General features: G+C 41.2%; 1 protein-coding gene across 6 annotated transcripts in view; it reads right to left on the minus strand.

Annotated features, from left to right (window-relative positions):
* Window positions 1–1,272: 1,272 nt before the first annotated feature.
* The window catches only part of USP6NL (USP6 N-terminal like), a 145,017-nt gene continuing 120,010 nt past the window's right edge, over window positions 1,273–26,279 (minus strand). For all 6 annotated transcript variants that reach the window (XM_067701163.1, XM_067701144.1, XM_067701154.1 and 3 more), the window contains 8 exons: window positions 26,110–26,219; window positions 23,921–23,969; window positions 22,182–22,302; window positions 19,168–19,262; window positions 18,444–18,509; window positions 18,252–18,351; window positions 15,596–15,748; window positions 1,273–6,083 (listed from right to left, as the gene is read on the minus strand). In XM_067701163.1, coding sequence (XP_067557264.1) covers window positions 4,666–6,083; window positions 15,596–15,748; window positions 18,252–18,351; window positions 18,444–18,509; window positions 19,168–19,262; window positions 22,182–22,302; window positions 23,921–23,969; window positions 26,110–26,219 — 2,112 coding nt within the window. In that variant the 3' untranslated portion in view covers window positions 1,273–4,665. The remainder of the gene's footprint in view (window positions 6,084–15,595; window positions 15,749–18,251; window positions 18,352–18,443; window positions 18,510–19,167; window positions 19,263–22,181; window positions 22,303–23,920; window positions 23,970–26,109; window positions 26,220–26,279) is intronic.

Below are 26,279 nucleotides of genomic sequence, written 5' to 3' on the forward strand. Positions count from 1 at the left end.
AGCCACTGCTACTTTCCACAACTGCTAGTAGTTCATAAGCATTTACAGAGATGGCTGGTAATGTTAGTCATTCCAGTGGAAATTTTCTTAACTTACCTGAAATCAGTTTCTAATCTCTGAAACTGACCTGTTAAGAATTTTTGAGACAGCTCACAGTGGTAATACACAATCAATTTTTAAAAAAAATTTCCCCAGTTCTAACTAGCAGCAGGGGTCAAGATCCAGTCCTATGAAATCTAACATTTGTTCCTCTATTTTTCAGGGTTCTTATTGATAAAATGGTGGCAATTATGCTTAGATTTATGGAAACTGAAAATCCTTCTGAAAGTACAATTCATACATAAATGTTAAATGGAATCCTTTCTTCCTATTCTCAATACCTTAGGTCATTATAAAAGTAAAGTCTGACTTATTAAAACCATCTGGTCAGTAAGTGTTAATATCAATATTAGAAATGAAATTTAGGGCTTCCCTGGTGGTGCAGTGGTTGAGAGTCTGCCTGCCGATGCAGGGGACACGGGTTCGTGCCCCGGGCCGGGAAGATTCCACATGCCGCGGAGCGGCTAGGCCCGTGAGCCATGGCCACGGAGCCTGTGCCCTGCAATGGGAGAGGCCACAACAGTGAGAGGCCCGCATACCGCAAAAAAAAAAAGAAAAAAAAGAAATGAAATTTAAAATCCATTAAAGGACAATTAAAACAAAGAAACAGACTGCCAAAACCACAGTCTCAATTAACCCACAATCAAATGCATACTAAAACAAAGGTGTGAATCTAAAAGATAACTGAGCGGGGATGAAGTGAGAGAAAGTGGCATGGACTTATATACACTACCAAATGTAAAATGGATAGCTGGTGGGAAACAGCCGCATAGCACAGGGAGATCAGCTGGCGCTTTGTGACCACCTAGAGGGGTGGGATAGGGAGGGTGGGAGGGAGACGCAAGAGGGAGAGGATATGGGGATGTATACGTATAGTTGATTCACTTTGTTATACAGCAGAAACTAACACACCATTGTAAAGCAATTATACTCCAATAAAGATGCTAATAAATAAATAAATAAAGATAACTGAGAATAGTATTTCCAGAAGATTAAGCTGTAGATCCTCTGTGAATAAATCCCTATTTGTGGAGATGGAATGCTTTTCTCTAATCATGAAAATGAAAAGAAAACGGATCTTAGCAAAGTATTGACTAGGCATCATTTTTGTGCTTATAGTATAACGAGCCCTGAGGGAGAGATCTGAAATGACAACAAATATAAAACTCCATGTTAAAGTGACACTGAGTATGACAAAAATTTAGTATAAGAATCTTCTTAAAATGAAAAAAAGTTCAAACAATCCCATCACATCCTGTAAACAACCATTTTTCTTCTCCGGAAATGCCCCATTACCTGAATCTCTCTTCCTTCTTTTGAGAAACATTCTGTCATTGACAGTGAAGGGTATCGGGATCTGTTACCCCAAAATATGCCACTGGGCAATAAAAACGATTTTTGAGCTGAAGGCATCTGAGTTTCTGAAATCCCTTATCTGCCTAAAAGCAGAGCGCCACCCCCCCGCACCCCCAAAGAACACAACTCTCCTAAATCCCCTCCTGGGGCAACTCTATAACCTCCTCTTCTGGCGCCCCACCAGACCCCATCACAGACGATCATGTCTCCCACCTGCTCTCTTAAGGCCCATTTATTTTCCAGAAAGTCACCTGCTTTTCCGTAAGTGCCCTTTCTCCCCCTTACCACCCTCACCCCTGCCTTGACTAGGTTGGGTGGAGAGACCCCAAGCTAACCCTCCCTTTGAGTGACTGATAACCGGATACCACGTGAATGCAGGACGCACGTGTTAATGACCTTCCAGTTGCTTTTCTCCCGTTGGTCTGTCCTTTGTCAGTCCAATCTACAGGGCCTGGGTGGAGAACCTAGAGGGCAGAAGGAAGAAGAATTTTTTTTCCTCCCCTGCAATACCAGGGTGTCTGATTTGACAGCTATGGCTATCTCCCAGCTCTCAAAGCTATTTTAAAAATCCTGTAAGCAACATAAGCACCTGAAAGAGTCGAAGTTTTAAAACCCTTTGAGACACTGGGTCTAAGTTTCTTTAACTTTTCAAACTAAATATTAAAATATAACAACTATATCAAAGTGCTTACTGTGCTAGGCAAAACTGCTATGAAGAAAAGACTTAATAGTGGCAAAATAGTTACTCAAGTACATGTAGTTAAAGCAAAATCGGTCTCTACACCATGAAGATCCTCCCCAAATGTTCTTTATAAATATACTTCGCCTACTCTATGAATGTTATTTCATATTTTATCCTTATTTCACCATTTATCTTTTATTAAAAGATAAATTTGAAAGAGTAAAATTGTACGGTGGCAAAATGACTCTGAGTTATATTTTCCTACTTGAAAAACTAACAGATCTACATTTTCTAATGGGGGAAGACTGAAAATAATACCTTATCACTATTAACAATGGCTGATTAAATCAAATAAAGGGCAGGTGATGCGGTTCTAAACACAGAACTACTGGAAATTAGTAAAACATATACAACTGTGATACATATAAAGTCATGTAGGCAAACGCTACACAGTATCTGCTCAGTTAGAAAGGAACTAGCTTTAGAAAAATCAGAGATGCCATCTGAAAAAAGCACATAAAAGACACAAAACAAAATATACTTATTTAGCATGTTAAAAACAATCACATCAAAAGAAGTATACAGATAAAAAAAGTCATAGGTGACATAAGAAAATAGTGTGTGTGCATATATTTTTTGCATATATATATATATATATATATATAAATCTACAGTATTTACCACTGTTGATATATATATATATTTTGGAACAGCTCTGATGCTGCTATCATAAACTAAATTGTACAGCTTGGTTTATTACAAGTCACAGAATCATGGTTTAAAATTGGAATTCACATCCCCAGCTACAATTTTATATACATTTATTTCTAAGCTTCCACATGATCTGAACCAGGAGCCTGGTGGATCGGAGTTTCCGCGCAGTGTTTGGCTGCTAATACACTGCATTTGTTTTGCCATTTAATAACATCATTACCAAGTTGATTAAAATTATATTAGGCTCATTATATACATAAAAATATTGTCACATTCCCTAGCTAAACAAATGTTACTCTCATTTTAAAAGACATACTTCTGTACCTTGAAAGCTTAAAGCCCCAACTTGCAACAAGAAGAACCATCAATGTTAGGTTTTCTATTCCCTATTGTTCAAATAGGATCAAAGTAATGTTGAAAACAAGCTCTCCAGTGAAACCCAAAGGCATACTTTCTTAGAGTGCCCAAAACTTGGTCAGTGTTTTGGTCATTGTAGTGTAACAGAAGATTTTGAAAGACATTGCTGATTTGTTACCATGAACCTGAATTTTTCACTGAAACAAACAACAACAAAAAAAGATTTTTGAAAGTATGAAAGTCACGCTATTTAAAAAAAAACAACAAAAAACCCACCAAAATCTGAGGTTCCTAGTAATAATTAGGATCATTTTTTACAATTTTACACAGCGATAATTTAACGGCCTACGAGCAGCAATATTCACTGACTACATTCTTTAAAGAAGAGGGCCAGGAAAAGATCATGTAAATGCCACCCCGGGGCCCTTTGCGGGGAGACTCCACAGTAATTTAAGGGGCAGAAGTAAGAAGTAACCATATTGTTAATCTTGCTTTCAAATGAATGTAAAGGAATTTGTTCTGCTGCCCCGTGTGAGTGCTTGATGATCGGTAACTTGCAGCTTCTCCTGCTGGCATCCGCCGGAGGGCTGTGTGTACTTCCTGGGCATCTGGCAAGGAACACTCTGCTCTGAGCTTTGCGAGGGTCAGACCAGAAAAAAGGGCACAGACGCACGAAAGCTGATCTCTTGGTGAACACGGATACATTGCGCGCTGCACCTTTGGTCATAAAATTAAACTGCCCCGATTTTAAGCACCATTAAGTGGTTAGCCTTTCTCTCCAATGTCTTTCATCTTCAGATTGAAAACTGAATGAGCAATTGAAGGAGAAAGCTGAGCATTCCGTGAGATGCTGAATTAAGCCAGGGCAAACCCTCAAGTCAGTTTAGGACCTGCGTTAAAAATATAAGGGGGAAAAAAAACATGACCAAAAGACAAGGTAGGGCAAAGAAGTAGAATAAATTATTCCATGGATCTAGATGAAAAGTAGTTGTTTTTTTTTTAACATTTCTTTAGTTCTGTGTTCAAACGTGTATGTGTAGATGCATATAGTATCTATTAAAAGACACGTACACTACACATAGCCTTAAAAATATCTATTCTACAGTTTTTCAGTGCTTTGTATCATTACTCAAAATAGAATGGACTAACAGAGTACAAATATTCAGATTTTGGAGAAAGATATAAATGAAACTGTGCGTGCATCCCTAAATACTATTGCTATGTTTCCAGGTTAAATTCTTTTTAACAGGTTCAGTGATGATGCAAGTTAAAAGCTCATCTTAAGCAGCATCTAGGTGGGGATGAAATCACTTCCATATATTCTTATTACCGACATACACGAGAACTGTGCGAGTTGTTCACAACTGTATAAAATACTGCTTTGGCAATTATCAACATAGCAATGTAGGTTTCATATGGTTTCTATTCTCTCGTCTGTAGCAAGTACAGATCAATTCTCACAGCAATACTGATTCCTGGATAGAGAGTCCATCCCGATTCCTGTAGTGATATACTGGAGGTGAGGGCCCTGAATACTGATACCCAGATGAACTGGCATCTTCCAGAGCTGGGGAAGTTCGATACCGCACCGGACTATCTACTGAAACTGCAGGGAGGGTGTGGTCCTGATAGGGGACGTGTTGAAAGGTGGGGTATTTGGTTAAATTGCTTAAGTGGCTACGGTTGGCATCACGAGTCCACGACTGTCCGTGCATCTCCGGTCTCAATGTGTAACCAACTTCCGACCATTTTCCGTTATTATCTGGCAAACATTCCACTGGAGGAAGGAGGAATTTCCCATTCTTTGGTGACCCTGAATTGCCCGAATATCCCGCAGCACCAATATCAACAGGGAGAACTTCTATTCGACTGGACGGCTGGACCAGAGGAGTTGCGCGGCTGTAAGATTTCTCTGGAGAAACATCAGTCGAAAGAGTAGAACCGTAAGGTCTCCGGGAAGGATTCACTGGTGTCCCGTGGGGAAACGGTGGAGACACAAAGCTGCTGTTAGCAGCAGGGATGCGCTTTGGAGAACTGCCCTGGTAAGTGGGGGGGTCACTGTAAGATGGGGGGTGTGCTGCCCCTCGATCCTCCCCGTCTAACTGGGATGGATATTTTGCATAACTCGGAGGCTGTAATTTAAATGTAAACGTGTTCGGGGCTCTGGATGGACTGGAGCTGGGCTCAGCGTGCCTCCTTGGGCTGTGAGGGTAGGCCGCGCCCCTGGGGCTCTGGGAGTGCGCCCTCTCCAGCGCCTGCTCCAGGGCCGCGCTGGCTCCATCCCCGGGTACGTTGTCATACTGCGAGGCTGTGGAGCCACGCTTCCCTTCGTCCGCATCCAGCACCTTCACCTTCTGCCTAACGCTGGGGGCCCACGGATCAGCGGAACCGGGGACGGTGACTCTCGCCGTGGGGTGTGCAGCCCGACTTCGGCCTTCAATGGCATACTTGGCGGTTTTCTCAATAGCTGAGATATCTGACGGCTTATTCCATTTGGGCACAAACTCCTTCCTGATGTGTGAAGTGGCGTTGCTATTCTGGTTAGCGGTTGCGTGGTTATACTGCCTGGAATTGTCCTGTGGACCCGATGGAAGTCTCCTTTGAAAATCCACCTCATCTTTAAGCTTTTTACTCTCCTCGTCCACCGACTTCCGCCGCAGCTGCCGCGCCCTCTCGGGGGTACCTGTTCTACTTTGATGGGGAGGGGAATGCTCGTGGGCTTTGTAAGGTGACGAGCCGCTCTCTCTCCTGCCGTCCAGATGCGGACTTGACCTGCCCACACTTCTCTGTCCGTTGCTCAGGTGACTGACGCCAGCTGATTGAGATTCAGGGGGAAGTTGTCCCAAAGGTTTCTTTGGAAATTCGTCCTCTTTACCTAAAGGGAAAGATCAATTCATAAGTGACATAAGTGCATGAATAAAGGGTATCAAATATAAGAACTATATCATGAATAACTGCTTACTTTTCATGTGTGCACTCAAGCACATGCATATACATACAGACACACAGAATTTTAGTGGCTTAGGAGAAGCATGTTTTAGAGAGATTCATACTAAGGCATACCAAAACTCAAAGTCTTATTATGCAATGTGCAGATGGGAAAATTTTATAACCTTATGAGTAAGGATCATACAATCGTGTAACATATGATTCTTATATTTTGTTAAGATAGTTACCTGCTTTACCATGAATGAGAAGCTGATATTCTCATTTCTATTCCTAAAACAATCCTGCAGGTCAGTAGTTCAGTGTCTCACCGTTACATTCCTTCCACTTAAGCATACCTCAACTAAAACAGTTTTGGAATCTCAGTAAAATGGTTCCTAACAACCTCAAGCAGGTTTGCCAAGTTTAAAAGTTAACTGATGACCAACTGTGGTCTCCAGTTATCCCCAAACAGCTTATTATTATTCTCTCAAGTACCTTCCACCATATAAAAAGAGACAGCATTCTCTATTTCCAAATTACTACTCTAAGAGGGTCCTACTTTAAATGCAAAAAAAAGGGAAAAAGAATAAAAAAGAAAGAGAAAATCATATTAGATACTTTTGGTTTTACATTTTAAATAACATGGGAAAATTAATGAGGACTTAAAGGAACATGCAATAACTTGGGCATTTTGTAAACAGTGTTTAAAATGATCCACAATATGGACTCCACTAAATACCATCCTGAAAAAAACAACAGACTCCACTTGTAAAAATTCCAAGGCTTAAGACGTATGTTTTTTATGTCTTCTATTACTACAAAACTGTATATTCTCACTTAAAAATAAGTCATTGCACTCTTCAAATGCTCCGCCACCCACCCACCTAACAAATGTTTCCTGAGGAAAGCCATGAGTCCACCAGCTGTGAGCAGGCGGACGCCGCCTCATTTTTATGTAGCTTACGGTCTAGGTGATGATAATTGTATTATTTATCCACATACCATAATTTTCTTTAAGATGTTAAAATAATTCAATGAGCTTTTCTTTGGGAGGGGAGGGAGTAGAGAATGATGGCAATGCGATATCCTTTAAATAGTTAAGCTACCAGAATAAGAATTATTGAGCTAAAGATACTTTATGCTTTTCTGATTCAGCGGTCTTGGCATAATCAACATGGTTCTTGCATCTTTCTATAATAAAGACATTTTATGATATATGGACAGACTATTTTAAGCGATAACCCAAACTTGAAAATGCTTGTCATTGAGAAAAGCTTTGTTTATGAATGCTGCATGTAAAATAGTCTGGAGCATTCCAGTTCAGCCTGACTAGCCTCATATGAAATATCTGGAATTGAGGTGAGAAAGCTGACTCAAATGCAGCCCTAGTCCAGAATATTCACAAGTAGTCATTCAGCCTATCAGGTTAAAAACGAACAATAAGGGGCTTCCCTGGTGGCGCAGTGGTTGAGAGTCCGCCTGCCGGTGCGGGGGACGCGGGTTCGTGCCCCGGTCCGGGAGGATCCCGCATGCCACGGAGCGGCTGGGCCCGTGGGCCATGGCCACTGGGCCTGCGCGTCCGGAGCCTGTGCTCCACGGTGGGGGAGGCCACGGCAGTGAGAGGCCTGCGTACCGCAAAAAAATAAAAAAACAAAAAAACGAACAATAAAAATAAAATTAAAATCTATCTGGTGTCCCCCAAGTTTTTATCAGCTCTACAAGTAGCTATCCATTTAGTCCCAAGGAAACATATGAATTGCTTCTTTCCTGTAAGAAAATAACCGCAACAAACACAAATTATCTGGAAGATATGATAGAAAAACCGAATGCAGGAATTTTCTCTTCGCCTCCACTCTGACAACTCTCTAAGCGCACAACAGAGTAACTGGACTGGCCGATTGATATTCCATCAGATAATAACATCAGCCTTTTCAGGTTGGTGTGTAGAAAACCTGATGGAAAACATAACCATTAAAAAGAAAAGGAAAACAGTGGCTCCTGGAGAGAGTGCTAATTCATGCCTGCAAGACGCGCGTTACAGGGACAGACAGATCAGCTGTGGAGATCCTCACGCTGAGCCCTCCAAGCCGTCCCACGTTCCCACCACTCGATGGCTCCCGGCAGCCTGCAGAGAGCCGCCAACACTCTACTTCCCATGAAATCATTCTAAATGTTTCTAAAAATTCTCCACAGTGGTATTAAAAAAACAAAAAAAGAAGAACAGATTTCAAGCTGCCCGGCTGCTGCAGGTTGCACGCCTTCTCCCTAGAACACCGTCAATCAGCGGAAGCCTCACCTGCTTCTCTCGGCCCAGACCCTGCATTGGGGTTTCAGTCTTTATCAATTCACAAGTCACGAAAACAGTTGCTTGAAATTAGGTTTTTCGAGGATTAGCTATCTGCTATGGTTTGAATGTCCGTGTCCCCCTAAAATCCATGTTGAAACTCCCCAGCGTCACCTCCATGTAATGGTGTTTGGAGATGGGGTTTGGGAGGTAATCAGGTCACAGGGTGCAGTCTCGTGATGGGATTAGTGCTCACACCCTTTCCACAGTGGAGTAACGGACAGGGCCACCAAGAGAGGTGGGGTCTCCTGGGTTTTTCCTCCCCCCCACCTCGGGGACTGCAGCCACGGGTCCCTCTGAGTTGTGGTCGACAGTGGGGTGAGGAGTGGCCCTGGCACAGCAGGAGGAATGCCCAGCTGGAGAGGCAGTAGTCAGACAGGGGGTTCTGGACCCCGCGTGGGCAACCCACCTCCTTCTGCTGTCACGCCTGCCCAAATACACCAGAGGGGGTGACATTGAAGAGGGAAGGAAAGGCCGGTACCTGATTAATGTGAGTGACGTGCTGGGCAGGGCCTGGCATGTGTAGCCCTGGGACAGAGCCACACGCCCTGTGTCCTCTGAAGTGGACGGGGCACCAGAGCAGGGGGTGAGTCACCAGAGAATAGACGTTTGCTTTTTCTCTTCCTCAGCAATGTCTGTGTCTAAAAACCACCTCCTTGTTATGAGCTGAATTGTGCCCCCTCAGAATACCTATGTTGAAGCCCTAACACCCCGAACCTCAGAAGGTGATTGCATTTGGAGATAAGGCCTTTACAGAGGGGACTAAGGTTAAATGAGGTCAGCGGAGTGGGCCTCTCATCCAACATGACAGGTGACCGTATAAGAAGAGGCGATGTGGACAGAGACACACACAGAGGGAGGACCATGTGAAGACACAGTGAGAAGGTAGCACCTAAAGCCAAGCGGAGAAGAAACCAACCCTGCCCTCACCTTGATCTTGGACTTCCAGCCTCCAGAATCATGAGAAAATCAATTCCGTTGTTTGAGCCACTGTCTGTGGCGCTTTTGTTGTAGCAGCGCGCACGGACTAAGACACTACCCTTCGGTCTACATCCTAAACCTCAAAACTGATTTGCTTTTACTAAACACAAATTTTATGGATTGCTTTTCCTGTTAGTGAAAAGTCACATATTTCATTATTTATGATCATCTGCTTTTATGGTTCTAGGACATTTTCAATGTCAACAATGTAATGAAACCAACTACAGTAATTAAAACTTATTTTAGGGGCTTCCCTGGTGGCGCAGTGGTTGGGAGTTCGCCTGCTGATGCAGGGGACATGGGTTCGTGCCCCGGTCCGGGAAGATCCCACGTGCCGCGGAGCGGCTGGGCCCGTGAGCCATGGCCGCTGAGCCTGTGCGTCCGGAGCCTGTGCTCCACAACGGGAGAGGCCACAACAGTGAGAGGCCTGCGTACCGAAAAAAAAAAAAAAAATTTTACAAAACCAGGTCAAAAAGACAACTGAACACAATAAGTGTGGAGGGTGGACACAGGCAGTAACAGACCCACAGGGGTAACTCGAGTTCCGTTACTTCACAGATTCTTGTGATTTCCTATGGAAACGCAGACATTCAGTTGTAGCTACTTACTGATGCTGATAAAGATAAAGGGCATCTTTGTAAGTGTGGTAACCAGAATTTAAGCAATATTCTAGGTTTGGAGTAACTGAAATGCAGTACAGTGGGGTTTAATAAGGGACTGATGCAATGGAAGAAACTTTTAAAGAACACTTTACAGTGGTGGTGGGAGAGAGAACGTGACGGGGAAGAGGTACTAGGGGAGAAAACTGAACATCACGTCCTGTTCCTGTATTCTATTGTCCATAGACTTCCATCCTGAAATCCTCTGGATACATAAAAGGCCCGTATCAGTAAAGACTAATAGGACACAGGGTAAAAGGCAGGATTACAAAAATAAGGCACATATTTCTCAGGAGAAGGAATAAAAAAGTGAGAAGGAAGTAATGGACTGAGGTGGTAATTTCATGCCTGAAACAAAATGGAAAGGTACGTGTCATCCATACAAGGGAGTTTTAATTTTTCAATATAATGGGTAAGAAAAGTACTCACCTTACACTTAACACTACTTTATATTCAAGTCAATACACGAATTTCTCTAAGGAAGAGACATTAATATTCTATGCATCTACACATTATATTAGAATTAAAAGAAAATTTTAGCATGTTCCATTTACTTAATGGTCAAGAGGCCAAAATCCACACCAGGAAAAAAAAAATCTGTGACTGTTCTAAAATATCAAAAAAGCAGCTTCTTAAAGTTCTTTCATGGTAGCCCATAATACATTTCCCTTTCACCTTAGCAGAAGATAACCTACTTAAAGTGCAGTCCTACTTATTTTGCAGACCTTCCTATAGCATCTAAAATATTAACAGAATTACAGGTAAGGTTTTGACAAAATGTCCACTCATTCAAATGTAATTAATCTGAATTAGAGTAACGATATACCATTCAAATAGTACCAAAACATAACGGTTATAAATACCCAAGATCTACGTAGCTATGAAACTAGATATAGCAGGGTTTGGAGAAAAAAAAAAAAATCCAGTGCAGACAAAAGGACATTGCGTCTAATTAATTTCTGAATGTCAATCTCTCACTAGGAACTAGGATTCTGTAAGAGGTGCATGGTGAATACCTCGACTGTACAAAGACATTTAGAGGATATGGCCTCTTTGCCCCCATAAAGATTATCAATAAGCATGGAAGAAAGGAAAGTAATTTGAAAAAGGCAGTACAAGGATATAAGAAGGAGCTTTCTAAAATGGAAGTGCTTAAGAAACCTAATTCCTCCCAATTTTAAGGACAGTAATGCAAGTTAGGCAAGGAGGCCTTGCTTGGTAAGGGTAAGCTTATTCCCTGGTGCCAGGGCCGGGCTGCAGTGCTGGGAACAGTGCCAGGCTACACCTACTGTCCATAGTGACCTGGGACCGGGGAGCAGGGTAGGGCCACCAGCAGTTGCTGACTGATGACACACGGACTCTGCCACGTCCAGTTTATTCCTGTAAGTGACCCAACCCCTCTGAACAGCGCAGCTCCTCAGTGATTCAAGAGCGAGCAAATGTGCACTTGCTGTTGGCATCTCTAAGGGTCCTCAGGGCCACCGTGACCATGGGAAGGGCTATCTCTCAAGAGGAGTGAGAAGAGGGTGGGAAGGAGGGACCAGAGGGGAAAAGAGGGGAAAAGAGAGAAAGAGGGGGGAGGAGGAGGGGAGGGAGAGGACGGGAGACAGAAGGGAGGAGTGTGGAGGGCAGCAGGGCCGGGGGCGGGGGGGGGGGGGGCCCACGGTGGAGCATCGCCCCACCCCCACCCCCCGAGGCCGCTGGGGCCCGTGTGTCTGAGCAGGGACCTGCTCCTGTTTCTCAAAAACTGAGCAAGGCTGAGTCTCGGCAACCACAGCACCAAAACCCAAGGGCCCTGCGCCTGGGGGAGCTGACCTCTGTGTGTAAGTACAAAATCAAGAAAAAGTCTACCCAACCTCGTTGCAAGGCGATTCTTCCGTGAAGATTAGTTATTCAACTTTCCCTAAGCTGAAGCCATACTAGGCAGACCCTCCAAGAAGTACATATGCCATCGTCAAATTTTCATATGCTAATGAATATCCCTTGCCCTTTCCCACAAAAGTAGGTCCAAATAAGCATTAAACATTCTTGTACAATCTCTTCATAGATTCACCTTACCTTCCTCGAACTACCTGTCCCCCAAAACACACACCGCTATACTTGGCCTTTGTTTGGTTTAAGTATTTCCCTTCACCCCTAAGCAACTGAGTGTAACTAAAAGATTCAAGCATAACTGATGTCAAAAGAGATAGCTATAAACAGGCAATAAGTACTAATATTTATTATGCACATTTTCCCCTGAAAACCAGGAGTTTAAATGATATTTTTCACTAGCATTCCATTATGTGAATGGTGAGTATTTTTATGCCAGTGCCAACAATTAGACTACTCTGCTCAAAAAAAAAAAAAAAGGAACTACAGCTTGATATATTTCAGGATAAACGCAAAAATGCTTATTATTTTTTCTTAAATAACTTTTTTCCTTGAAAAAAAAAAAAAAGAAAGAAAAGCCACCGAAAAGAATACTCCTAAGCATCCCTAAAGAAATACGGGAGAGTCTCAAGCCCCTCTGGGCTGGTCCATCTCTGATCTTACTCAGGTCTCTGTCACCACCCAGTGGACACCACACGCAACTACAAGTCTCACAGACTGCCTCCGAAGACCTGAGCAGCTTTCTTCGCCCAATGATAACGTAATTACAGGAAAGTGCTCTCAATGCTCTTCCCTGTGAGTAACTTTCTACTTTTAAACTTCAGCAACAGAATACATGTACTCTGACTGTTCTAACAGTTTTCAGTGATAAATGGTGGGGACCACTGTCAGGAAAATTCTTCTGGGACAGAATCATCTTATTCCTTTTTCCAGATTAAATATTAAGTCCATTTGAGGTTTCAAATATTGTCACAAAATTACTGATTTCAAATTTATATCTGAAAAACAGAGCAGTTTCATTTCTGTTTAATGTACTATAAGCCAGAAGAATATACAATTCAAACACTATTACAGCTTTCAACAAGGTGATCAAAAGAAATACAGTATGCTTTCAAAATTATAGCTATGATAGTTTCAAAAAATCCAAAAAACTTATTGTAGTTAGGCTCATAGGCTGGACTTCCTTTCTAGCAGATTAAACTTGAAAGATAAGGGAAGCTGAAAGGACATAATTATTTAACACATTTATTTTTATAAACCTATTTTAATGCCACATAAATTAAATAGATCTTTGTGAAATAATTTTTAAAACCTGTACTGTGTGTTTCCTAGGGTTTCAAGTCACAAACACAGTACAAACTGCTGTGCATGTGTAACATCAGTTTCCACTATACAAACAAATAGAAGTGAAAACGCACTCAAACCCTCAAAACTTGAGACAGAACACATAACTAAACTGACTTGTCTGTGTGTGCAATCGAGATACAGAAAGATTCCATCACCTCCAAAAACTGCCTCCCACTAACCTTTTGTAGACGATAGGTTTTTATATCCTAAAAAATACATTATAGCTTCATTTGTTCATTAAAAAATATCGATTGAATGCCTACTCTATGCCAGGCACTGCCCTAGGTGCTGGAGACACGAAGACACGGTCACGGTCCTCCAGGAACTTACTGTCTAGTGCAGACATCAAACTAACTGGCACGGGGGTGACGCCCAGCGAGTGTGGGGACAGATGCACACACGGGGCACGCACGTTTCCAGCACAAGATACCGGTGACCAAACTCTGCGGCTTTGGGGAGGTGGGGGACTGGCCGAGTCTTCAGGAAGGAGACAAGGCTTAAGCCAAGCCCTGTGCACTCAGCAGGGTGGACCAGGTCAGAGGCCCGGGTGGTGCGGAGCCCCCTCACCACGTTCCCCCTTAACCGCCAGCATGAGCAGAGCAACATCAACCAGTGTTCCCGTTGTTATTTATCCACCCCTCTCCTTTTATCCCCACACTACTCTCCATCCCCTTTCTACCATTTCCTAGTAAAAGATCTTACGAACGACTGCTACCAGGTTTCCTCATGTGTAAAATGAGGACCAGTACTTTTTCTTAGAGTTATTTTAAGGATTAAATGAGACAGTGCGTGTGGTATGTGGCAGACAGCAAGCATTCAATACATACTAGCTGCTAGTTAGATGCTAAATCATCCCATTCCATTACACAGGTTTTGAGATTTTATTCTCGTGTTCAAATAGTTCTATTACATGCATATATTTTTTTCTTTATGTGTCTTTTACTAAAACTTGTCTTAAACTCTTTTTAAAAGTAGGCAAGACATTTAAAAATAAATGTTGAAATAGCAAGAATATAGTTAATAACTGCTGTTCCAAATGCATTCCCTGCTACAGGAAAGAATTAGTAGAAAAGGGACATCATCACACTGCACCAGGGAAGGGTGACCTTCCAGAGCACAGGTGATGGTCTCACAGGGCCCAGGCCCACACTCCATTATTGCTGTGACGGCTTGTTTTCTAGTGAATCCTGAAGACCCAGAACAAACCTCGAAGAACACGGATTAGACCCCTTGCAATTAAATAACTAAAAGCAGAGCATCTCGGTTTTTAGCAAAGGTGTGCTCTTAAAACTTCTTTCTACTGTGCTCTCTCCACATTTTTTTTCTGTTCCACTCACCCCGTATCACCCTCCAACCATCTTCCCCCATTTATCCTGTTTCTAGCTCTATTATGACCCTATTCACACTCTATTATTGTGTAAATTCTGTCTCTCCTCTCTGCACCCTGAGAGCAAGAAGCACGTCATTCTTTTCAGTTAAATCCCCAACAGAGCACCTAGCAGAAAACCTAACAGGTGGTCCTGGAAGATGTTTTGAAATAAATGAATAAAATGTATTATTTAGGGCTTCCCTGGTGGCACAGTGGTTGGGACTCCGCCTGCCAATGCAGGGGACATGGGCTCGTGCCCCAGTCCGGGGGGATCCCGCGTGCAGCGGAGCAGCTGGGCCCGTGAGCCATGGCCGCTGGGCCTGCGCATCCGGAGCCTGTGCTCCGCGACGGGAGAGGCCACGGCAGTGAGAGGCCCGCGTACCAAAAAAAATATATATATATATATACTGCAACATACTGCCAAGAGCCCTGGATCAGCAGTCAGGAAACTCTGACTCTAGTGGCAGCAGTAATGCTGTGTCTGCAGGTTCTGCAGCTTCAGAGTTAGCATTTTAGTATCAGTTTCCTCTTCTAGAAAATGGGACTTTTACTTGCTCTGTTACTGCGTATGGTTCCACAAAACGAGATGACGAAAGTAAAAAGCGCTTACTGTTATGGTAGCTTAAAGCACCATGGTCACTTCTGTTGAAATAACATCATTTGTATATCAAACTTCCTAAATTAAGTAGGGACTCTATTAGGAGAGGCAGATTTAATTAATATGTTTATTCAATTTTTCTTAAAATCGAAGATTTTAAGAAATCTGATTTACATGATGTCATCACAAGTATGCTGCTGCTTTCAAACAGAAATGGCCCATGTTAACTGCACCGTGTCTTCCAATCTTAATTGTAAGTTACACATGAAGAGTCTGGCTATTTCCTTACCAGGTTCTGGAAGGTCTAACTTTGCCCGCTTTAGTTCTACCATAGAAATCTGGAGCTGCTCTATTACAAAGTCGTCTTCGAAGAAAAAATCCTTTGCCAAGGTCTCCTGAAGAAATTCCACAAGTTCTTCCATAGACAATTTCATAAGATGTTCTGAGAAAGGAGGAAAAGGTAAACAACAGCTACTTTAGGTTGAGAATATAATGTATTCTATTGTGATGTATGTTTTTAAAAGGGCACAGCATACAATTTATACATGGCCTTGTGAATTTCACCGAAACTGAGTAAGACGAACATCTTTTCTGATATTAAAGCAGTCACAGAGAAAAGCAGGTACCCCTGGGGGCTTGGGGAGAGGCGAATGCTGCTAAATATGTTCTCGTTGGTGTAAGAATAACCGGACCTGGGTATTAATATTCTCCCAGAGCCACCCAGGATGACATGTGCGCTTTCTGTTTCACTGATATGGAGCTCCAACTGTTATAGGCACATCCACTTCTAGGTCTGTATTTTAACTGTCTCAGAATTTCTCAAAAATCTGGATTATTAATTTTATTTGTATTTCTACTTATGAAAAAATTCAAATTACAGATACAAAGCAGATAGTAAAAATCAGCTAAAATCCACTAGCCAATGACCTACAAGCAGATGTATGTACATGTGTATCAATTTACAAAAATAAATGATACTCTCCATGTTATTCACCTCCTTGTTTTTCCCCCACTCGATGGCGTACATCACTGATACCTCTCACTTCAACAAACATTTTATACCACCATCATTAACTATATAAGAGTCCATTGTATTGTACACTCTATACTTTACTTAATTGGTCTTCTAATATTGGGCATTTAGGTGGCTTCTAATTTTTTTTTACTGTTTAAAATCACTGTGTGATTTTTTTTTTTTTTTTTTTTTTTTTTTTAGTAACAATGTCTCTAAATATTGGTAAGGCCATCAAGGAAAAAAAACAAGAAAAAAATCTTACGAGCTTCAGCTAACTATTGGTCCAGTTTTTGAAGGTTTATATGGTGAAGGAACTTCATGTAAGTCCTTGAGCTGTGTCTTCCTAACAAGAAAAAATACACAGCAGCAGACAAAGGTTTTCCACAGCTTATTTAATCTAATGACATGGTAGGATATAAACTAACTGTTATGCTTAAAGTTTATTTACAAAAGGTAGAGAAAATTTTTACTTGTCAAAGTTAAGTAAGAGTCTGAAGTAAAACATAATTTAAGAGGAGGAAGAGAGCTACAGGGAAATATAACATCATGTTTTTACTTTCTCACTGCTTAGGGAACATTAAACTAATGTTTAAACTAACTAATGTAAACTAATGATGTTTAGTATACTAAGAGTATACTTTTGCTCTACATTTTTGTCAGTTCATAATCCAGGAAGAGAGAAAAGAAGTAAAGGGGGTGAGAGGAGAGACTGATTGATTTCCTGTGGTTATGATAGACCCCGAGTCTTGGGAGATAATTCATTGCCAAATTGTTTCATCTTGGTGTTGTGGTTTGCGTGTTGGGGGAGGGAGGGAAATGGACCACAACACTTCTGAATCCTCTTCTTTCAGAGTAAACTATACAGTCGTGATTTCAAAGTTTCATTCCAACCTAGAATTTGGATAATCTGGTGCTCCTGAAGGCCACGCTTCTCAAGTAAGCAATCTCATATCAAAGCACCTAACACATTCTTAGAACAAAGCCAAGCACAGCAGGGAGAAAGACTATAAAACATGACCCCAAGCACTCAATTAGCTTATAAGTTATGGGGGCAACTGAAGAGATGATCATTCAAGAACCAGAAAGGATGCAGAGTATACAATGAACGTGAACCTAGGCTGTGCCCTAGGCTGGAAGTGTTGTGTGAGGTTCCAAAGCTTCCAGTGACTCTCTTCTCTGCATTGTTACAAGACGAGTCACCAAAGTTTTAAGGTTGGGTTGAGACTTTAAGACGAAAAACGTTCTTCATATTCATAAAGAGAAACTCTCATTCCTTGACTTAAGGAATTCCTTGACTTAAGGCACAGCATATCAAATATACAGAGCCCTTGAAATATTGCAACTGAAGGCTTTTAAAAGCCTTGCGTTACATTTGGGCAACTGTGGACATGGACTGTACTTGCTTCAGAGGCCGCAAAGCAGCCAAACAGGGAGATGAGCTGGAGGTTCCCCAACTCTGGTCTACGGCGTGGGGCTGGATGCTTTTTTCCTGGGTGAAGGACACAGTAAAGGAAAACGTCCTCACTAGCCCTTTTAGCTAAGGGGCCTGGCTTCTTTAGTCTCTCCCTTTTCCTACTACAAACCTGAGATTCAGACCAATGAAAAGAAATAAGGGATCCCCTCTGGAAACAAATAACTAACAGGAATATTATTATTAGTGAAACATATACACTGCATTCTACTGAAGTGTGAAGATGAAAATGACATAGAGAAAAAAATCAAAGACGTTTTCCAATGTAGTTAGCTTCTGGTCATGAGGAAGAACCAATGAAAGTAAAGTGCCAACTGAAGATAATTTCACTGATTCCCAAGAATTTTTTAAACTCATTACTGAAAGAAAATGAATTTGAATTTGGGTGGGCAATGAGAAATCAAAGTTAAAACAAGGCTAGGTTTTTGTGAAATCTTCATAATTAAAACATTTTCTTACTTCTGTGTAATTTTAAGATTGTGTAAGACATAGCAGTAAGAATTCGTTCTCCTTCAAAGATATAGATGTCCCATATTCTGAGGTTTAGTGTAAAGGGAGTCTACAATTAAAACAAAACAGAAATAAGATTAACAGTTTGCCCTTGGCTGGAATTTGTAATTTTATGATTGGGCTTTGTAAATAAATACTCACCCGATCAAGGAAACATTGAAAAAACCATTTCATTGTGTAAAAACTTGTGTAGATTTCTTGAGAATCCTGGAAAAAACAAAGACTTCACAACTTCTGGATTGCAGCACACAAAATATGACAATATAATACTAAAAGTTAGGCAGGTTTTTGGAGGTAGCTGTCACAGCTAAACAAAACCATTCATTACAAATCTCTTTCGTGCTGGAGTAGTTCCACTTCTTCTCTCCTGACTCCCTCTTCTCCCTCAATTTTACTTTTGAAAATCACCCTGAGAATAAACCCTTCATAAGATAGGACTGTAATACAACACTTTGCTTCTCTTTAATATATTCTAAAGGGATGTATCCTTGCTTTACTAAATTACTGTGTTTTACAGGACAGCATGTATATGGTTCACTGAGGATGAGTTTGTATGACTCTTAAAATATTTTAGTGTGATTAAAAAACCTCCCAAATCACTGAGAAATCACACATCCTTAAAAACTATATTGTTCGTATATATCAGCTTCAAAGTTTGATTCTATGAGTTAGGGCTGTGATAGTTCATCCATACTAAATTTCACAAATCTAACGTCCTTTGAACAACTGGGAATTAACAACTGCTCAGTAAATGACATGGACAAGACTATAAATCAATAGGGTAATTGGGACCAATGGCTGCACTCAAGTCCTCTAGCTTTATTCTTGGTGTAGGTGGGTGTAAGTCAATGTCACATCTACCTACCAAGTGCTGCTTAAGCTTGGACAAAAATTTATTCAGTATTTTTTCATGATGTTCTTGAAACCTCAAGAGTTTGGGAAAACCATGGACAAAAAATCCTAGAATATAAACATAAAAACAATACTTCATAAACAATACCAACAGAAATCTCTATTTTAAAGTGCAACATACTTCTTTCATCTTTTAACTGTCAACAACAACAAGAACAACGAATCCAGTAATCACCCAAATATTTTTCCTCCCCTCCAAGGAAACAATTGTGTATAAGCATTGGTTAATGAAACTTACAGTCTAGTATGTGTTTGCTAAGGATCTTCTATATCCTTGTAAAAGTATAAAAGAGGACAGAATATTTCTGAATTAAAAGGGAAACTAAGAAAAAATGGAAACTGAGGCCATTTATCAAAATTATCTGTTCTCTTGAAGTACTGGGTCATGTCTTATATGTACACATTTTTATAAGTTATTCTAATCTTGATTACTTATTTTGTTTTACCATTAATACATTACATAACAAACATTTTATTACCCTTTTCAGGCTTACTCCAATACCAAGCCAAGGTTATTGTCACTTTTTAATCCTTTCTATAAGTGATACTTGACATCAGCTAAAACATACAGGCACTATATGATTGATGTTAATATATTCTATCCCAACTGATTATACAATATAATCTATAAGATTTCTAGGAAGTAACTGTAAATGGGAAGTTAGTATTCATTTTGTGTATTTAAGTCATGAAGCTTTACATCTATTTTCATTCAAAAATTTCCTTTCGATATTCTATATAATCTGTTAAAAAGGATGCATACACAATGAATTTATCATTTATCCACATTAGTGTTTTCCAACCTGGGTTCTACTTAACTTCGAAAGATGTTACTAAATGTTCTGTTTTTGAAAGAATCCAGGAGAAATACTGTGTGTTATATGTATCCTTCTTGCCTATGTTCATGAGGCATATGAACTTCTGAATGTTTCTAAGTTGCTCTATGGACTAAAGAAACCTGGTTTTCTTCGTTTAGCTCATCTCCCAGCCTTACTGGCTCTTGGAGTCCATTTTTCCGCACAGCACACCTGTTTCCAAAAAGTGAAACTACGTCCCTCCAAGAACCCAAAGAACACACTGCTGGGAAACACAGCTTTATAATCTTCAGGGAAGGGCTACTTCTTAGCTAATTCTCCGCTTTCTAAGGCGTGTGTAGAACTTCCCAGACAGCAACTTCCTCCCTTCGTAACACTGTCCAGTGAAGTGAGTCCATAAAGAATCCATGTCTCTCTTTCTGTGCCACTTTCATGGTCAATTTGATAGGAATGGGAGTTGGAAGAATTTCAATAAAAAGTCTGATTTTGAAAAAGGCAATCCCTTCAGTAATACACAAGTGCCCAAGGGTGCTAGGATACCCGACTCTGCTTCACTGCTCAGTGCGTCCCAGACTTGATGTTTCAAATCTCCCTTTCTTCAGCCCTCACTTTATTCTGCACATTTGTAAGTGACACCACTGCCATACAGGAAATGCAAAGAACTGAGGCAACCTTCAGTTACATAATTTCACAGGCAGACCCTGAAACAAATACCTCTAAGTACAAACTTACCCATAATAATGACCTAAACTGCTTTGGTAATGAAAATGTTAGGACAGTAAAATTAATACTGCTTTATAGATAAGACTGGTGACAATAATTACTGAAAGCAAGCTATCAGGTTTGTTTAAAAGAATGAATTTTCTAAAATTGGGCGGTATTCCACATAATTACATACTACTTAAACCGTAACATTCCACTGTACTTCAAGATATATCAGCAACACCATCTCAGGGTAAAGCAAAATGAAGACTGATAAAGAAGAGTTATTCTTCTTCAAGATGTCTTTTGAAATGATACTGTCTATCGGATGGCAGCTCAATATAATGTGTCTTACTACTGGAGTCTCTTTATGGGATGCAAAGTGACCAGAAACAGTTATCATGCAGATAGTATTTATTTTTTAAAAGATTCACAGGGAACACTGAGGGAGAAACAGACAGACAGACAGACAGACAGACACACACACACACACACACACAATGCCCCCACAATAACCACATGGTAAGAATGTGAGATTTAATAAACTATGGTCTATGGAAGGTCATACTTTTGAAAATTTAAAATATTACTTTAATATGTGGCAGGTTCCCTACCACGTAAATCTTTAACATTCACAAACAGAACTAAGATGGTCCATTCTCAGAGTGATTAGTGTTAAAATTGTTTTTAATTTAGTATTATCACACGCAGTGGCACTGGGAAAATAATTTTGCATTATACGGACAAATGCCACTTTCATTTCCAAGAGAAGCTGCAATCCAAACTCTCGCAAGTAAAGTTTACTGCATATGCTTGGCAAATATAACGAAAACGTTATTAAAAACCTCCTTCTAACTTGAAAACCAAAAAATTATGCAAGTTTTGAAATATTAAATAATAAAGTGGCCAGAACATGCTATCAGCCTTTTTATTGTAAAATGGACTCAACTTTACGGCTGAAACACACACATGAAATACAAAACTACTTAATTATGGTGTACCTTTCCTTCAAACACCTAAGTGTCATTTCTCAATTAATACTCTTTGACAAAGAAGCAGACATCACAACATCCAGTCAATAGGAGACATCTCACTGAATGCACGACTGTCCAAAAGTTCTGAACAAAAGCTCTCAATAATTCAGTTTTTCCTAAATTCTTCTAAACCTAAATTAGTTTCTCCTGACTGGGCTAAGTAAGGAAAGAGTTTTAAAATGTCAACAGTATACTTTGTAGTAAACACGAAGGAATATACACGTGAACAGAAAAGTTTAGAAATAGAGAAGAATTAAATGAGAAACTAGTAACAAACACTAATGAATTAAAGAAGCCCCTAAACATTTTTTTGTACTTAACCCTACCGATCATCTTCCAAAGTCTGACTTTGTTTGAATTTGCCTTTTTCTCCCTCCCTTGTTTGTTGCTGATGATCAACTATGGGGTTTTCTTACCATGCATAGCATGTTTGGGGCCCGAGAACAGTTTGACCAGGGCCCAGAAGGCGTCTTCTTCATTCATATACATGAGGAGTAAGGCTGTGATCTGGCTCATCCCCTGACAGTATCCAACTTCCTAAAGAGAAAACGAGAACAGAGAAACTGGGGGTTTTCAGATCGAATTACATGTACATGCACATATAAAAAACTGATGTAGAAAATAATCAGAAAATGCCTAAACACATTATTTAATGGCAATTCTATAGAGAAATGTTACAATCTCAACAGCACTGAGCCACATACTATCAGAGAATGCACCTGGTATTGGAGAATAAACGAAGAAGTACAGGCAAGTCTAACCTACATGGATTTTACTGAGCCCTGTTCAGTAAGTACCATTACACCTTCTGTAAAGGCTGTTTATTTTCCTGTTTTGTGTGTGATTCTCAGCTCAATAGTCCTCTTCTTTGCTCAGATGCTGGCAAATTTCTCTCCTCATACAGTTCCCAAATTTGCTGTCTTTTCTCCTCTACACTTCCGGACTCTTATACAGACACATTGCGGGGCACCTATCCAGCCTATGCTCCTTCCCTGAGAACTGCCCACTCTCCCCATAATCCCTGCTTATAACATGGCCTTAGAGATTCATGTCTGTGCCATGTGAACCAAAGCTGCTGGAGCAGAGGACACCTGGCCCCAGGGAACCATTAACTGGCTGCAAGACTAATTTACTTATTTCTCTAAGAAAACTGAATAAAGCCACAGAGACTGCAATCCGATGGTGGTATGTACTTGAACAGAATGGTCATGGTGAGTCCATGGGTGCAATACTAGCCTTGGAAAAACAGATAAGCAGACAAAGAAAGCAATCTGAAGAGAGAACCAGTGGAACGAACAGTTCCCAGAGACAATCAGAGTTACCACATGGCCACAGAGTGGAAGAGAGAGAAAGGGAAGCTCTTCTCACTGGAGGCTTCTCACTCTCCAGCTCCAACCCCCTGAGCTTCATTTCTGTGAGAAGTCCCTTTAATCAATCCCTTTTTAACTTGCCCTTGTTTGAGTGAATTTCTGTCCCTTGTAACTTAAAGGTTTTGACTATAACAGAAATGATATACCCCAAGGTTCAAGGTGTCCTTCCTGGAATCTAGTCGACAAGCATTTATTTGGCATCTACACTGGTTTCGACACTAGTTGATCTTTCCCCCCAAATCTTTCTCCCCCCAGAGTAATCAATGCCTTAAGAATAACATGTTCTAATACCTAAAAGCTTCGTTTTGGCCCACTCCAGGAGACAGCAAGTAGGTACATATGGTCTCCCACCTGGACCTCACTGAATAAACGAAATGTGATCCTGAAAGGCAACCTCCCGGGGCAATGAGGAGTCACCAAGAGTCAGGTGGAAATTAACCTAGCTACCACTTCCTGTCCTCCTAGCCTGCTCATTCCAGTCCTACCTGCTTAAAATAAAAACAAGACAAACAACAACACAAAACGTAACAAAACAGTCTGGAGAAAGAGGGGGAAAGTGAGCTTCGCTGTCATACTGTGGTTTTTCCACTTCCCAACCAGCTCTGCTCTAAGACGCCAGGGGGGCCACGGGAGCCTCGGGAAGATCCACAGAGACCTGGAGACCATCCAGTCCTGAGAGGAAGCAATGCAGGCCAAAAGGGCCTTGTCAGGAGGGAGGCCCAAAGATCTCCTCCAGGTGTCAGAGCACAACTCAAAAAGCTGTGGGCAGGCGTGCTCCAACTTACTGTATTGTAGATAGAATATGCAGCAAGAACGTGGAACAGGGATTGCTGCCTAGAAAAAGAAATTTACATTGAACACAATTTAGTTTTTTTCACATATTTTTAAAATTATAAACTTAAAAAAATAAACAACAGTTTGAAGATAAACAGATAATGCAGATAAAACTACTACTATAATAAGGAAATGATCCCCGAACTCAAATTTAAACAATACAGTCTAAACTTGAGGCTAAATTTGACAGAAAGGATTTATAGCAAAAAGCACGAAGGGCTTCACAGTTTCTTCAATTTGTTCCCCTCTTTCACTGAACTACTCTCACTATAGAATCATCCCCATAGAAGGAGCCAGCTGGACGGAGCTGCAGACCGGCCTTCTGAAGACTCACTCACACTGCCAGCTCCGAGAAGTACCTTGCGGGGGGCGGGGGGCATGTCCCCCAGGAGGCGGTATACACCCGAAATCAGCCTCCAGCACCAGCGCTGCCTCTCCCAGGATCCAGGGGTGGGAACGGGAGTGGCTCCACACACCGTTACCTCTCGGGTCCACTAACAACATGCTTGGCTCTGCTGCTCTAGAGGTCCTGGCTCCAAAGAGAGGAATGTCCCCACCAGGAGACACAATGATTCCACTGAACTGGAAGCCGAGACGGCCACCCGGCCACTCTGGCCTCCTCATGCCTCCAAATCAACAGGCAAAGAAGGAGGTGCCTGTACCGGCTGGAGGGACTGCTCCCGATCACTAAGGGGAGGGGGTGCTAGGACACAGTGGACGTAAGCAGGAGCACGTCTAGAACACAGGAGACACTTAAGGTGCCTCTGAGTATAACCAAACCCTGTGATTAAAGTCAACGGATAACCTCCACAAGCAAATTCAGGCAGGACTGCTAATGGTCCAGACTCTTCAGGAATAAAGGTTTAGGTCCCCCCACCAGGCAAAGAACCACAGCCAGCCGAGGCACTTGCTGACGGCAAAGGGAATATGGGGTGGGTGGTGGGAAGGTAAGTAACCAACCAGCAGTGACCACATGCCCAGTCGCAGAACTGCTGACTATATCTGTTTTGAGCATTTCCTTATTTTGATATCAATATGTTTGTGTATATATTTTAATGTGTCTTCTTCCTTCTCTTTTCCTTATCATCTAACATAAGATGTTTAATAATAGTTGACTTTATATCACAGAATTTAGGTTACACATATCAACGCAAAAAGAGTAAACACTGCCCAAGGGCGCTGCATCTTTTCGTGCGGAAGGGGTTAGCATATTTTCAGTCGTAAGTAGAATAGCTGTACCATGTCAGGCAAAGCATGCCTTTATCGTCTTTATGTGGAAATTAAGTTGACGAGGGTGGGCTGTGATGGTTAGCTTTACGTGTCCACTTGGCCGGGCTACAACCCCCAGTTATTCAAACCCTAATGTAGGTGCTTTGTAAATGTCATTAAAGTACACAGTCAATTGACTTGAAGTAGGGGAGAGTACCCTAGATAATCTGGGAAGCCCTGGGTCAAGCAGTCAAAAGGCTGGAAGAGCAGATCCGAGGGTTCCCTGAAGGAGGGACTCCTCCTGTGGACCGCAGCTTCACTCGTGCCCACCCGAGAGCTCCAGCTGCCCTTCCTGACGGCCCGCCCTACAGATCTTGAACTTGCCTAGTCAGTCCCTGCAACTGTGTAAGCCAATTCCCCACGATAAATCCCTTAGTTTACATCTCTTACTGGTTTCTTTTTCTCTGGTTGAACCTTAACTGATAGGAGGTCAGCAAAACTGTACCTTTCATTCCTAAACTGTCACAGTCATTTCATTTGCGTATTTTCCATTTTTTTAGTTTCACCTTTGCATGGAGTCAAGGGTCTAAGAATATATTTATTGCTGACATGGCTCTCAAAAAGTAACACAATCTCTCATTTCTTTGATAACACTTTTAATAAAAGTATCTACCATATATTTAAGAATTCCCAGATCATAAAATGATTTATAGCAATTTTATAGCACCTACTATGTCAAAGGTTAAAAATTTAAGTTAAATTAGCTCCTGAATTGTACACAATATGGAACAAATGATCCACCAAAACTTAAACCCTTAGAATTGGAATCAAAATTATCGTCTATACAAGACATTCCAAACATTGACATTTCAAATTGATAAAGACTATTTGTACATGCTATTCATAGTTCATAATACTAAACTTTACTTACTTCACACCATATCTGTCTCTAAACATGATATGGTCCCTAAAGGTGCGGTTGACATCAAGGTCTATTTGTCTGATATCAGGTGAACAACCCCGTGCTCTGTGTTTTAATTTCTGAAGAGGAAAAAGAAGGGAAGAAAGCACATTTTTATGGAAATCGGTTGTCAAAAAGCC

The sequence above is a fragment of the Pseudorca crassidens genome, chromosome 1, assembly GCF_039906515.1.
Source record: "Pseudorca crassidens isolate mPseCra1 chromosome 1, mPseCra1.hap1, whole genome shotgun sequence".
Lineage (NCBI taxonomy): Eukaryota > Metazoa > Chordata > Mammalia > Artiodactyla > Delphinidae > Pseudorca > Pseudorca crassidens.